Source organism: Ctenocephalides felis, unplaced genomic scaffold (genome assembly GCF_003426905.1).
Source record: "Ctenocephalides felis isolate EL2017-DRISC unplaced genomic scaffold, ASM342690v1 CF-g0.4_SCAFFOLD_01492, whole genome shotgun sequence".
NCBI classification, from domain to species: Eukaryota; Metazoa; Arthropoda; class Insecta; order Siphonaptera; family Pulicidae; genus Ctenocephalides; species Ctenocephalides felis.
Window position 1 is genome coordinate 24393843 of NW_020537646.1, and position 16701 is coordinate 24410543.

Sequence of the window (16701 nt, forward strand, 5' to 3'; positions counted from 1 at the left end):
AACCATTTCTCCTTGCTGGAAAATGGTACATTGATAATTTAAAAAGGTTTTCATTGCCATTCTGGTAATCATATATGTAGATTCAATCGTAGGTTTATTTTTATTATTCAATATAAATAATAAAAGCATAACCCATCGTTTTTCATGAGTAATGTTAAATGTTCGACGTAGGTGTCATTCATGGAATCATAAGTGTGGTTTTACGTTTACTACAAAGTAGCAGACACCTACAGAACGTGAATCACCTTACACACATTTTAAAAGCGATAAGTTTAAGAAAGTGATTCACCGCAAAAATTTTAAGAATTAGAAGAGTAACTGTCTGGTAAAGATATACGCATAAAGATCAACTTAGTTTTGAATGGAATGAATTAAAGGCTCTATTTCTGATTACCATGGCAACCGTATGTTACGGTTCTTTATCACGTAAATTGGTAGTAAAAACTGTCAATACGCATTATTAATAATTTACCATTATTATAGCCTACATCACTTCATACATATTACTTAAGAAAATTATTATTTCTTTAACAATTATATAAAAATTCAATACCACCATATATGATGCTTGATCCTTTATTACGATATGCATATTCATAAGATTTCACAAAGATTTTTTAGTTTCTTGATGAAGGCACGTTCAACAGTTGACTTATATCGTTTACTGTTTACTAAATAATGATATGTTCGACGATTGCCATCATGCAAATTAGTGTCAACCTTGCACTTTATCACACTAACGAGATCTTTTTGCTGGTTTCGATTATGTGCTGTGCATGATGTTTGAACAGCCATCGTTCGGTAGTAATATTATGTTCAAAACAAGTTAATTATAAAAATTAATACATGGTTAAAAAACTTATCTAACAACTTTGTCAGGTGTGGGTTCGTACCTGTGGTTCCAATCGGGAACAAGAATTAGTTAATGCTTGTATTATTTGTACAATTTTTTGGAATATAAATAAAACTAAAATTAAACTAAATTATTTGAATCATTATATCTTGAAAATTTTGTCTTATAAAAAATCTTAATCTTAATTTTACAAGTTAATGGCCATGTCAGTCATATGTGTTTGGCGCTAAGAAATTTTATATGAGCCATACATGTATGTTTGAAACAGCTCATGTAAAACTTCTTAGAAGATATTTTGTTTATTATATCCAAATCTCTCTTTTGACCAATCTCTTTTTACTAGAAATCATACCCTCTCATTTATCAAATGGACGTAAAATCTGTAATACTCCATGAATGTACTAAGTCAAATTACTATAGATTTTTTTCCTTTGAAGATTGTGATTGAATATATTTAAGTAATTGTTGTTTACGATATTTAGAGGAAGTCCTACCACTACAACACATCTTTTCTATTGAATTTCCGGATTGTAATTCCGTTAGCAAATTACTGAAGGTCAATTATCTAATGTGCGTACACACATGTAAATAGTATTTTCAGAGAAATCTATGTGTGTAATACACCAGTGGTTCATAATATATCAGAAATATATTTAGATTTAAATATAAATAATTTGCTAGAATTAAAAATGTCACAAGGTCCAATCCAACCCATATGCGGGGTAAAAAGGATAGCTAAGGGCAAAAGATCAACTAATTTATTTTTAACTTCAAAGAGGTTTTACCAAATAATAGTTACTTATTTAATCAGAGCGATGCAGTTTAATTATTAGCTTAAAAAATAAAAGTAGAAACAATAATCTAATATATATTGGTGAACAGAGAAAATAGGGGGCCAATTCTCCTTTCCTACGCTCCAATCTTCATATAAATTGGTAGTAAAACCTGTTAAAAAGCTAAATATTTGCTGTGAAGTCAGGCATTTTACCCGAAAAAGTCGCACTAACATCAAACTCACAATGTGATCATAAGTGCATCTTTCTAATGTGCTCTTGATAACACTTACGTAAAGTTAGGTTTTATATGTGAAACGCCTGATTGCACAGCAAATATATAGCATTTGACAGTTTTTACTACCATTTATATGAAGATAGACCATAAAATAGCGTTGCCTCTAACATTTTTATTTTATCGGAGAGTTGGCTCCTATATCTCCTATCGTTTTCGTTTTTTAGCATCTAAAGAATTATCTGACGAGCATTGATAGACATGCGGATGTCTCAGGGTATCCATAATAAAATAGTACAACGTAACACCGATCTTATTTGCAATAATGCAAGGCTGTTCGAGTGAGATAACAGCACGATCTTCCGCCGATATATATTATATATATTTCCTAAGTTTTGCGAATTCTTCCTTAAAGTTGTGCTGAATACATATCTTTTCACGGCACTGAATTCTTATATCGCACTTTTTGGAACAATTCCAAAATAATTGAGAAACACAAACTCATCAGAATATATCCATACCGATCAATGGGAAAATGATAAATGTGTTACGATTGTTGTGCCAACTAATTCTGTAGCAGATAAGATACATCGATTTTAGAAATTTGGTAATTAGAAATATGGGATAATGGTTCTCTTTATAATAAACTGTATACATCATGTGGAATCCGCTAAGGGTACAGTTAATAATTTAATAGTGTATTTGCGTTACGTAGTTATTAAAATTATGTATTAAACTCTCCTTCGATAACTCAAGTTATTGGGTTATAATTCAAACCTTGTAGCTGTGGACTGTATTAACACTGATTTGTTTTGTATTGTATGTATTGTTGCAGTTCTTATTACAATCACTAATTTGTCACTAAGTTATAATGGAAGAAGATACATTTATTTATCATTTATTACACATGTTGTTGCGCGGACTTTACTATTAGAAGTGTACAATTAGTCTCATTAAACTCTCCGTTACCCCCTCTGCCAGGGGTAGTAAATTATTCCATGTAAAAGCTCAATGCCATGAAGATTATCATCTTCATGGCCAATATAAAAAAATGAAAATACGTCCGAACAAATAGTTAATAGTTTTTTGTCTATATCAGGTGTATTATACATATATCTATGATATATGTATATCACACCTGCAATTAATCAATTTTCGTTATCATCGTCGGCGATAGCTCACGGTTTGAAAAGCATTAAAGGCGCGACGCGTGGTGGCCGCGGACGTTACGCAATTCACGTGGATTTATCGAATGAAACATGTGATCGAGTATTAGTTGTAATTTATTATCATCACTTGCAAGATTGAATTTATTCTCTTTATTAAACTTTCCATTGAGTTATTGATTTAATTTTTAGCTCTGACGTTTTATATAGGAAAAACTTAATGTTTGATTTCGAAGAACTATTATGTTGCACATGAATATTTTTTATTGAAAAAACTCTTAGCTAGTTATCAGTCTGTTTATCTATTGTACTTGCCAGCTTTGCACTTCAACAATATAAATATTACTCATATATTCATATTTAAATTGAAATAAGATATAAGTTTATCTAAGCAGAGAAGAATGATAGGTAACGGATGTAAATGTATTAAAATCTAAAATGGAAAATAAATATATGCAACTATGACTTACGTATGAAGTATGTCTAGTACACGCAGTACAAGTAGAGTATTGAAATAATTTTAATAAATCAATAATATTCAATAAATTAAATAATATTAACTACTGATAATAATAATATTCAAAGAATTAAATAATATTAACTACTTACAGTATTTATCAATATCATTAATGAAATGCTCAAATTTACTAGAACTTGACCGCTTCCTTTTAAGATTTTAGTATCGACAACTGTAATTTCTCAATCTTTCGATATTTACTAAGAAAGGAAACTTTAGGTTTACTATTCTGGAATTTGAATGAAACTTCTATTGGTGATAAATTTAATAGTCTAATCGAACACCTCAAAATATTATGGGGCTATGAAAAGAGCCAATTATGAAAATCTATTGAAATTTTGAAAAATAGACCGCTTCATCCGTTAACTCAATTGACAATAAATAATCACACAATATTACTAATGAGATGCAGTTATTAATAAAATAAATTATATACCTGTCTAAACAATCATTGATCTAAATTTTAATTGCACTATTTAAGATAGTTTAATATCTAATTTACTTCAATCTCAATCTTTTTATATTTATTTATTATAGGTAAAGATAACAATTATTCATGCAATTATATAATGAGCACTTGACCAACAAATTTGCGTATGCTAAAAATATTTACATAAACATTTTTCCTAATCCGTATCTAAATAAACTCAATGAAACATGAAATAGCCGGCGAACGTTTCACGCTCTACTTGCTCAACGTAGTAATCGTAATGATTTCAGAGTACAACAAAATTGATTATTATTAGGCAACTTTAAATAGATTTTTTTATAATTTTGTAAACGTGATAAAAACTGGTATCTAACAAGAATGTATTCTATATTATTTTCTTAAATTTAATCTTACCTTGTAGAGCGTATCTCTTCGATCGCGAATCGCTGCCAAAACCAACTTTATCTTTGACTCCACATCTGGGTAGACTCATGAGTTCCATTGTTTGTTCATCCAGTTCACCTGAATAGAAATAAATAAAAATGAAATTAACAATGAACAAATTACAAGCTATGGTGCAATATGGTAATCATCATAAAGTGAATAAACTTATAGATGGAAACGAATATATAAGTAATGAAAATTCTAAGAAAATGTTAATGAATGGAATCACATCATATATATCATTCTTATGATTTATTATATTTATTTATCTATGTATAAGTCTTGTGTCATATTGTTCGTCGCAATACTCCTCCAAAGATTTAACCGATTTTCACCAAATTTTATAGTCACATTAAGTATGACTGACAATCGGACAACATTTTTTTTTTCAGTGTTTGGATCTTTTTTTTCTTCAATTTCTTATATATAGTAAAAATGAAATCCATGCAGGCTTAAATTTTCACCTTCCTACCACAAACCTATATTTTGTATTAGTCATTTGAGTAATCGAACAATTTTCATCTCTTGTTCAGTCATATATTTCATATTGAGAGTATTATAATTATTACTCCGTCATATGTTAGTGAGGAGTTCGCTACTCTTTAAATCCCATCAAGTCGTACAAAAATATTCAAATATTGATTCACAAAATGAACAGTTATACATTCATCGCATATTTATAAACCGTTGATTATGCAAAATGACATTTGAAAGAAAGTAACATCAGTCTCAAACAGAATGTAGAGTTCGTTAGCATTATGTGTTTTGAGGTCATGCGTCTGGCTATAAAATCTTCATAAGTCAAGGTTAAAAGAAAAAATATACGAAAGGATTGGCCTTGTCTCAACTATTGTCCTAATATACCGAAGTTTCCATATATGCCAAGCAACCGCAAAAAATATAAGCGTTTTGCATTTTTAGCAGGCGTTCCTCGGATGCTAAATATATTACGTTGCAATATTTGCAGTACTTATTATGTACTCTTCGCAGAATAAATAAATATGTGTATTGCTTATGAGTTTGTTCAAAACGCCAATGACAAAGTAAATTTTTAAGAAATACTACTTATTTAACACGTTAATCGCCCAAACACGATAATATTAGAAAAAAATTCACATGGTCATGGTAACTTTTAGATAATTTAGTTAAAAATGTATCACAAAATCTTAATGTATCAAAGAATTTTTTGACAAAATTCCTAGAAAAACACTATTTTTCATGTCTCGCATATATGACTGATATGGCCATATGTTAACTTTTTTACCCTTCTATCAAATCGGGTAAGGTATGGCGAGACACAAAGATCCAATTTCACTTTGGCCAATTACATTGTGAAAATCAAACCAAAAACAATCAACTAACTATGTTCAGCAAAACTCTCAGCTAATTCATCTTTGTGTTGTTAATGCCGTTTTTAAAAAAAATGTCACATGGTCCTTTTTATCCCATAGTCGTGGTAAAATGAAACAATCACGGGGTAAACAGGTCCTATGTTTATTTTTAATTTTTAAGAGATTTTACGAGACGATAGCTACATTATTCAGCCAATGCAAACTATGAATTTCATGGGTGCACTTTTTACAGAGATAACACTGTAAATAACCATGATCTGGTATTTCGTCAAAAATAGTAATCAGCAAAGTTGAAATAACTATTTAATTATTTAATCTCATGTCAAATTGCTTTTTTTTAACAAAATTTACTTTTTTATTCGCTTTTTTTATTTTTTACACCTTTGCTAGGGTAAAGTTCAGTTGATCTTTTTTACCCCACCTAGGTGTAAGTTTTTATAGAGAAATATATAAAGAAAATATATGAAGAAAAATAGTTGAATATAATTCAAAATTAACAACAAATATTATAAAACAATTAAATAACTAATAATTCAAAATTATATTAACCTTTCGTAAACTAAACAACAGATCTCATAACCGAAAAAAGTAACAGCAAAAAAGAATACTTTTGTTATGGATTCTCAAACAACCGTTTATCTCTCCGATAGAAACATCGTAAAAATCAAGGCTTTGGCTAGTTATACATCTTTATCCCTCTACTTGCAAATATTGTTGCTAAAAAATTCTTAACTGTACTGATTTTTGAGATATTGGTGGTGTACTTTTTTCGTGAACTAGACAACAGTGCTCACAACCAAAAAAACTAACGAAAGAAAATACTTTAGTTATGGATTTTCAATAATTGCCGTTTTTTCCGATAGCTTGGTCAAAAAAATCTAGACTAGGAATACATCTTTATACCTCTACTTTCAAATAATGTTTTTCTTAAAAAAATTCTTAACTTTACTGGTTTTTGAGATATCGTTAGTGGACCTTTTTACCAGCGGGCCTTTAAGCCCCGTTCTAGCCTATATCAAACTTACAGAGTTTCTCGGGACCAGACACATATGACTGACATGGCGATTAACGTGTTAAAATCATATTTATAAATAATACATAAATAAATATAATTACTGCAATTAATCAAAATTGCAAGACAACTAGTCTTTAAAAATTATTACTGCACAATTTCTACTACTTCATAAGTACTATAGTCTTTTCAAGAATGAAACACTAAAAATAAATTCAACTATACTTTCCAAAATAGAAAGTAGAGCTTTTTATTTTAATTTATACAAACATCTTTTTTTTTCTTCTATTAAAGCAGCTTAATATTTCTTTATATTTCAATTACCAATATGATATAAAAATGTTATTAGAGTACTTTATCAAACATAACAGAAAACGTAATCAACTTTAATTAAATTTTCTATAAAGCCATTACCTGTAGCGTTGATGCCGGCGAAGCTCTGGAACTCTGAAATTGCGCTTGTCCACGTGGAGGCATCTATCAACCCTCCGCTAGAAGGGTTGCGAACCGAAGGGCTCAGATAGCCAAATTGTGCGAGGTACATCTGGAAAATAGAGATAAGAAATATTTAATAGAATAATTAATTCAAATTTTAATAATTTAATTCAAAGTAAATAGTTCAATATACAATACAAAACTTAATTAAATTATACAAATTTTTCTTGTTTATTTTTTCTAAATTTCATAAATTTTGTTTTCACTGATCCTTCATCAAAATATGTTATAAAATTACTGTACAAACAACGGCGTAGATAAGATTTACTTTTAGTTTAGATATTACATTCTTTACGTGTTTATTAAAATATTTATTTATTTGAAATTTATAGGCACCACATTGTTTGATAAATTATGTATATTTTCATGCATTTTCATGCATTGCATTGATAACTTGATTATTTTATTCAAAAATAAATTTCGGCCGAAACTTTGACTACGGTGGACGAAGAATGATTTACTGTATCAATATGGTTGACTTTAAACTTATTTTCTGCAACTCGAAAGTAGTCGGTATTTTTTTCTTTCTCTTTTTATTTCATGTTATATTAAAAATGGTAATCGATACTATAACCCAATGGCTTATAGAATATAATTGTTCTGATTGCCATTCAATATATAAAAAAATATTATATCTATATTTAACTTCCCGTATTATCCAATTTTTTGTCCACGATTTCGGGCGCATGGATCAACCGATTTGAATGGTTCTAAAAACGTTTTATTTTATAGAAAAAAAGACCACAGTTTAGCGAAGACAGGTCTAGCGATTTCGGAGATCGAGAGAAAAAAGTTCCAAAAGAGGCATTTAAAGTTATGCAAGCTCACTTATATACATTTAAAATACATATTAAAAAGCAATTTTATTTATTTTTTGTTTAAGAAATTGAACTTTTACTTATGGTTTCGTACCCATATGCAAAAAATTTAAGAAAAAACAAAGCTATTTTATTCAAATTCTCAGAAACCTTAAAAACTCTGGTCACAGTTCTGATTAAATACACATTTACCATTTGCATTATCTTAAGAATATATAGTTTTTATAAATTTGAGATAGAAGCCTATTTTAAACGTAACTCATATTTAAGAGATTTAATTATATATATTGCTTCTTGGTGTGCAAAAAAGGCTTTAAAGCCATATGTGTTTTTCTTCCATGGTAAAGTATTTTTTAGCACATTTTAGACAAAATTAGTAATAAACTATTCAATTGATTTTTTTTTCGATAATAAACTTTGAGCTTTAATTTTTTATAATAAAAATATTAGAATACAAGGTAATCGGCCCATTGTAATGTAAACCGTTTTAATGCTGAAATATAATACATTAATATCTTTATATTTTTATGGCCTACAATGTTTGATGTCATAGCAGACATTTTGATTCAAAATATATTATTATAACACTAACATTAGTTGAGCCATTAAATAGAATTAAATAGGAAATATAATGCAGTTGGAATTTTTATTATCGCCCATTATCGTCTAGAATTTACTGTAACCGCGCCGTTTTTATTTTTCTATTGTGTAGTAAAATCCATGAAACAGATATATTTGAAATTGCAACTTTTTCAAATGATAATATAGCATGTCATTTCTAAACTATGACTATTGCAAAAATTTAGCGGTCTACAAATTATTTATACAGTTTATATAACGCTATTATATAAGAAAGTTTTAACAGATTGTTTCTTTGTACAATTGTCGCAGATGATGTGTGAAAAAAGATAACGCAATTTTATTTGTAAGAGTACGTTTTCATCTTTCAATAGTACGTGCAATCCGATTTAAAATATAATGAAATATTTAATAAATATTAATTTTAATAAGCTTTTTCAAGAATATCTGATATTTTTTAGTTATTTAGGTTTTGTTGCTTAAATAAATATTAATTTCTTTGATAAGATAGCAATATTAAATACATATTTACAGATAACTTGTCTCAGAAAGCAATAACAACAAAGCTTATAAAAAACTCGAGTCTTAAAAAAACTTGTTAAAGGTCCTATTTTTATTACATAGATACAAACCTTGTATTACATCATAGTCAAATATAAATCATATTTGTATCATCATATCTATACAAAACGCATTAGAGAAGTTGAAAAGCACAATGTTTACTAATGATGCAAATAGTAATTTCATATCATCATTTGAATATTTTCTAAAGCGTTTATCATAATATATAGATAGTCTTTTAAGAATTTAACGGTTAAGCTTTCACTTTTCTTACAATGAAACGCATTTGTACCCAAACGCAAATGTAATGGTTTAATTTTATATTTCCTTTTTATAATTCAGCGCATTTATGTATATACACTGATAATATTCTTTGTTATATTTATACATAGATACTGCATAATTGATGCTGCAGCAAGTGATGTAAGATTATCTAATGTATATTAAATATATATTTAAATATAGATAAATGTTATAGAGGATAAGTCAAGCATTTTTTCTGGCAAATGAAAAAACAGATAGTTGTTTGAAATTATCAATGAAAATTTCTGAACTTTATCAAAGATTACGCTAGTAATACTGAGAGGGACAGACAGGTTACGGTTATTTCAGTCGTCATAACAGGTATACTATATTGATTTTGAGATAGGGTCCTAAGAAGAAAGATAAAGTATGTTCGAACAAGTTTCCATTATTGCATTGAGTTAGCGCTCTTCATCAACATGATCTGTATTGCTTTTAAATAGTCAAATTTAAGTTTTTTGTTTGATTTTTTTAATAATGACTGTTACTTGTATACAATAGATCACTTTTATTGTTATTTTGCTGTGAATTGAAAATTAGTAGTTAACTACCCAAAATTTTTTTTTTTCGTCGAATATGCTGATACAAGTATTTCTTGTCTTTTTTAGATAAAATTTAAGCTAAAAAAATCTAACTCAAGAAACAATACAAAAGAGAAAGAGAAAAAAAAAGTTTAATTCAAAAAAACAAAATATTTTACAAAGATTTCATAAGCTTTGCTTAAATGATTATGTTGGGTTACATATTTTTGACAATACAAGTGGTTATAAACCATCTTGGTGTTTATAACTATTATTTTTAACCGTCCTGGGGTGTGGACGGTTGTGACCTTGCCCTTTTCTTGTACGATTTGATTTCATTATTAATCTATCATATTCAAAGACACTATTTCAATATTTTCATATAGACAAATATTCAAATTTCCATTTAATTTATTTTTCTCCCAGCTAACTAGTAAATTAAAAAAAAATATTGCTGATCAAAAAAAGCTTGTAGATTGAAACTTTAATGAAAATTTCTTCTTTATGAACAAAAATCTGAAACCATATATTTTATCAAATTAATTAAAATTTTCTGCTGAATTATGTTACTTTGTCTTCTACTAATGTGTCATTATAAAATGCAGTAATATTTATAGTACATATTGCATATTTCTCGATATCTATTTATAAACGTGCATCATCCAGCTCTGCAAAAAAGTCTCATTCAATGAACAGCTGTATATATACAGGCTAAAAGAGTTAATACAAAAGGATTACATGAAGAAGTAATTCGCAAGTGTTCTTAATTACATTTGCGCAGTAGCCGCACGAGATGGCTTATTTTATCTAACATAAGTTTCTGTTCTGCGTTCTGAGTAGCGTGAAAATAAATGGACGATGAAAATCTAAAAGAATACACAAGCAAATTGTAAGAGAATAGAACTAATAAAATTTAGAATAGTAAAGTGTACCGCAGGAAAATATATTTATTCACTTATAGGAATATTTCACTATTAAGTTGTGAGCATTGTACACATGTAAAATAAGTACATATGTACTTTATTCATTGAACTCTGTTCACACACACACACACACATATATATATATATATATATATATATATATATATATAGTGTGTGGCGGGGTACAAAGGTTCAATTTTTCAACCCATTTTCAGTAGTTTTGCTGCATAAACTACATGACAATACATAACATTTATCGAACAAACAAACATCAAACTATGTTCAGTAAAATTCCCAGAAAATGCTGATTATAGAAATGTTTTTTTTTTGCTTTTTTGCCAAAATTAGTCAACTGTCTCTTTTTGCCCGATACACTAGGTAGGAAGCGACAACGAAATAATAGTTTCATTAGTTAGCCACAGAAAAATTAAATAGGGACATTTTTTGGAAATCGAAAGCAGATTCATCGCCAGAGATCAAACAATTATTTATTTAATTTCTTTTGTGAAATTGCTTTTAACTTAGTTTACTTTTCTATTCACTTTCTAATTGTTTACATCTTTGCCAATGTAAACGTTTAATGTTCCTTTTTACATCACCCGCATGTAAGCTTTTATATAGCTTATATCCTATAAGCTGTTGTTGTATAAAAAAGCCGTTGAATCTAACTTAAAAATATGATTTATCTCACAAAACAAATATAGTCTGGTATAATAAACTTAATGAAAAAGCTCATAACCAAAAAAAACAGAAAAAAAATAAAGAAAAAAAACTTCAAGTATGAATATTTATATATTTCCGTATATCTTCTTATAGCAAAGTCGTAAAAAATAAGATGATGGCAGGTTACACATCCTTTGCTTCATACTTTATAATAATAACATTAAAAAATTCTATACTAGGCTTATTTTGAGATAATGAGAATCGATTTTTTTACGCGCGAACCTTCAAGCATATATTATGAGCATGTGATATGCTTCATCCGGAATCCATTTAGTTCTAGCAATCCCTTAATCATTTTCTGGTATTTGTTATCAAAAATCCCACACCTGTAGTTTTATATACGAATAAACTTCATCCTTGCTTTTATTTCGCGTTGTTTTTATATGCAAATATTCACTTCAGAATTCGTACAGTGTACACCATCACGTGAGTGCGCGATCGTGTAAAACAAAATCGTGAGCTATACATCGGCCGCGTATTTTCTTGGTAGCCGTTTGCGAGGGCTCGTCAAAGCTCCGAATTTTTCACCATTCGCCGAAGAATTCGTCCAGGAGATCCGATCGTGTGAAACTGAACGCCGAACTCACCGCGATTTGAATCCGTAATAAGATCCGCCGAAGGAACGACCTCGCGGACGGCGATCGTAACACGATGGCCAAAAAGAAAAGAGTTGGAGGAATAGACTGATGGCTTTTGGGATTTCTGTATGCAATTTGTAAAAATCAGATTTTATTCAAAAGTTTTGTTTATCATTTGTTTTATGTCATTACAACAATAAGTATTGTCGCCAAACGGTTGCACTACCCCTAATGCATAATTCAACCCCCACTCACCTATAATAGGGGTTCTACAATATAAGTTATGAGTCAAAATATACTATATCAGAACTTAAAAAATAACTGTCAAAAGAATAGTCACTCAGCTTCTTGAGACACCAATTTTAGGAATAATCCTATAATTGATAATAATCCTAATCTGAAAAAGAAGCTGTTTAAAGATAATATAGAAGGCCTTTAGCACTACCACATCATTATAGGAATGAATCATAATATTTATCATAATAATTTACATGTGTTTGTATGTGTGTGAGAGATTGATATCTGCCAAATAGCTTATAGGATTGCATTGTGTTCTGATTGCTATCGAGAAAAAAATCCTGTAAGCTGTTGTTCTAGTTTTTCTGATTTTTTTTATTGTTTTAACAGCAATCAGAACCTTACGTCCTATGCGCTGTTGGGCTGAAACTTCTCCTTACTTCGTATTTTTTAGATGGTAACCCACTGGTTAATCCATCCGTATTTGATGAATTTGTTATTAGAATTAATCTAATAGCTATTTGATAATTTTGTTTCATGTTCAATTTGATATCAAGCAGTAGAGTAGTATCCGTTTTGATCAAAAAATACAGGTCCAACAGTGATTACTGGTGAACATTTAACCTTACATTAATTAAGTAATGTCAATAAATCAACTGTTTATAAATAAACCTTAAGAACACTATATTGTTCCTATGGTATAACTTGGAATTGTTCAATGCTTGCAGTATAAGGCAAACAGGCCCACATAATTTTTTTTTATCTAAGATCTCAGATATCAGTTTCTATTTTTTTTTCTTATTCCGATGGTCTGGACTCTTTCTCTAATAGGTGATCTATAAAAAAAGTAATCCACTACGAAACGATACCCTGGCAACTTGTAAACAAACAATCCAACTTGAAGGACTTTAACCTCGCGTTGTCGCGTGCTCGAATGTTTTCTTTGCATCGCTAAAAGACCAGATGTTTCTTTCCTAAATATACATACTTACATGTACTTACTTATTTCAGTACACCAATTTGCATTTTTAAACATATGAAAAAACACACAAGAAATGTTTGCCGTTTCAGTAAACCAATAAGGTTTTTGCACCTAATGTATAAATAATGATTCTGTATTGTTTTCTTATTTCTTATAATAATTAAAATGAATTTATATCAGCAGTAAAAGATTAATGTGGAATAAAACTCAAATAAAGTTCAATGATTTTTCTTAACATATCATTTCATTTTGGTCATTTTCCAAGGCTATAGATTTAAGTTCACATAATATGCATGATAATTAAATTTTGGCAAACAAATCTATTGCATAATCTTAAAAAGAAATCCTATGAACCGATTCTGCCGCACAACAGACCAATGTTATGGCCAGGTGCTGTATATTCAGGCGTTTTACACATAAACTTCAACGTCACTTGTATGTTATGAACCTGGATCAGAAAAACCATGTTCTCTAAGATCGTTTTTTTTTGACATTTATGCGGTTTCTAGGTTAGGTTTTCTTTCTGATAACCTGAGAAAAACGCCTTATTGAACTTCAACCACATAGCTTTTTGTAAAACGATTTTGTAAGGAAAATTCCTCATAACTGATTGTGAGAGCGGCAACTACATTTTTAGTAATGTGATCTTCATTATTAATATATAAAATCTATTTATTTGCTAGTATGCCTTTCTTCTGCTTCTAACTACTTGTCACTCTGAATATTTCCAAATTCAAAGTAGATCATAATTTTGAAATCAATGACGCATTTCCTGCATGTGTGAATCACTTGCAAACCACAAATCCAAATTAATTTTTTTTTATTCCAAATTCTTATTTGAAAATGCTATTACTTCTTGTGCAGTAGAATAGAAGCAATGCAAATGGTTTTTATGAGTCATATTTGTCTATTTTAATGACTTATTAGAAAACCATTAAAATCTGAAAAAATGGGTTCTAATTATATGTGCTTTCATATTTTTTGCACTATTTATACCAAATACAATGTCTGCATATTTGTTGCATAGAATAATATTAGATAAATATCATGAAAGTATTAAAATACTATGAAGATAAATATATGGGTGCAACTCTGATCTTAGTTTAAGTCGATACAGAAGTCGACATTTGTCATATATGAGTCATACAAAATCTGCAGATATAATTGTAAGCAGAATATGATGAATGACTACAATTCAATGAAACACTTGCATATTATTGTCTTTGCATTTGCAATTGAATGTCTGTTTTAGTATAATGCTCTATATTGTCCACTTTATGTTCTCATTAGTCATTATTAGCGGTTAATTTGGTTTGGTTAAATAGAATATGTTTACTCCGAAATAGGTTATTTTCATATTCTATTTGGACATTAATGACCATGTACATATATATTGATATATAAATTAAACTATAAACTGTATTGATAAATTGCTGAGCCTGCGTATGAATTATATCCTATTGTAGTAATAAATTTATTTATACATGATCGATGGTCGATAGAATTATCAGAAATGGAAAGTACTTCAAACTGGCAGTAATAAAATGACTATGTTACACAATGTAGATTCCAAAATGATAATTAAAAACTTATTTTAACCTATTTTGTATACTATATGACTTAAGGGGGGCGATACATGTAACAAGAAAAAAAAAATCGATTTTTTTTTCTTTCATAAATCGTTACAATAACATCTCAAAAATATGCCTGTAAATATTCAAAACAAAATTATCATTATTTATACAATAAAAACTCATTTAAGTGCCACGCCTCAACTCTTATCTGTTCTATGTGTCAAAACTTTAAACGCGTTTTTCTCGAAACGACATTTTTGAAATTTGCGGGCGGGATAACTCAAAAAGTTCTCAACCGATTCCAATGAAATTTTGCACACATCTACTTTACAGTAATAGCTTCTAGTTAAACCTCAAACATTCCAAAAAAATTTTCAAAAATTAACACTTTTACCAAAAAAACCATTGAAAAAAAGGTGAAAAATCGAACTTTTTTTTCTAAGGTGTGCCAATTTACGATTTTGTGACTTTTTTAATTTTTTTTTGGTTTAACTAGAAGATATATGTTTTATGAACACGTACAAACTAATTTTTTTAAATTCAGATCACCGTACGAAAAGTGAGAACGCCCGCAAATTGATGGCGTTTTCCGAGAGGGTCTTGGCAGATTTATTTTTACGGCAGCCATTTAAAAAAAAAAAATAAAAAAATAATTTTTTTCGTGTATTTTAATATATAATAAATGACCCTAAAAAAGTTCAAAAAGATTCAATCATTCCTTCCCAGTTTAAAAAGTCCTCAAAAAATGGTAAAAATTAAGGCGATTACATGTATCGCCCCCCTTAAGTAGATAGAGCATTGATAACATCAGGAACAATGAAGTCGAATTGCTCAATTGATATAAAAAAATATTTTTTTATATCAAACTCATGATAACCAAAAGCATTTCTCACAATATCAAATTACCTTTATAAGCACCTTCATCAACATTTTTGTAGTTTCAAAACTAGATGTTCAATATATTTTATATACAATATTATTTAATTTAAGTATTTAAACAATTTTAAATGATTTTAATTGTTCTCACATGTACACCCACATAAGCCTTGACTCTTAAGTAACTGGTATGTGTTTGATATAGTTCTCTAGGTTCATGCATAAAATAATTATTTTATCGATTTTCATTTTGTTTGCGGGTTCACAATGTGCGAATAAACATGCAAGTGCCTTATGGCTCATTCTTTATATAATTGTAAAATCCATTGTATTTTGTAAATTTGTAAATTGATCAAAAGATCGTTTTTTTGTGACATATATATTTATATCTACCATTATTCAATGGATTTCTACATGTTTCACTTTAAAAAAAATATTTTTAGAAGATCTAATATGCCCAACAAATCCTGTCCGACTCTATTTATAAATTATAGTGTTGCAACCATTACATAGATAATGTCCGATTCTTCTTCTATTCAGCGTTTAATTCATATTATATTATTTTGCCAAATAAATAATATATGTAACTATAATTAATTATTATTATTAAAAAAAATTTGAACATAAATTATATTGTAAACGATGCAATGCTCCACCAAACTACTATGCTCGTAAATCCATCCAGTTACTATTGAAAATCAACTTACATGGTGAAATGCTAAAATATTAATCATATTAATCTCCACATA

The 16701-nt window shown here is 28.8% G+C and overlaps 1 protein-coding gene across 1 annotated transcript in view; it reads right to left on the reverse strand.

Annotated features, from left to right (window-relative positions):
* Positions 1 to 16701, reverse strand: part of LOC113370190 (matrix metalloproteinase-14-like) — a 68576-nt gene that overhangs the window by 14891 nt on the left and 36984 nt on the right. The window contains exons 2-3 of the mRNA XM_026610863.1: positions 7197 to 7326; positions 4389 to 4496 (exon numbers count right to left, since the gene is read on the reverse strand). Of these exons, the coding sequence (XP_026466648.1) occupies positions 4389 to 4496; positions 7197 to 7326 (238 nt within the window). The remainder of the gene's footprint in view (positions 1 to 4388; positions 4497 to 7196; positions 7327 to 16701) is intronic.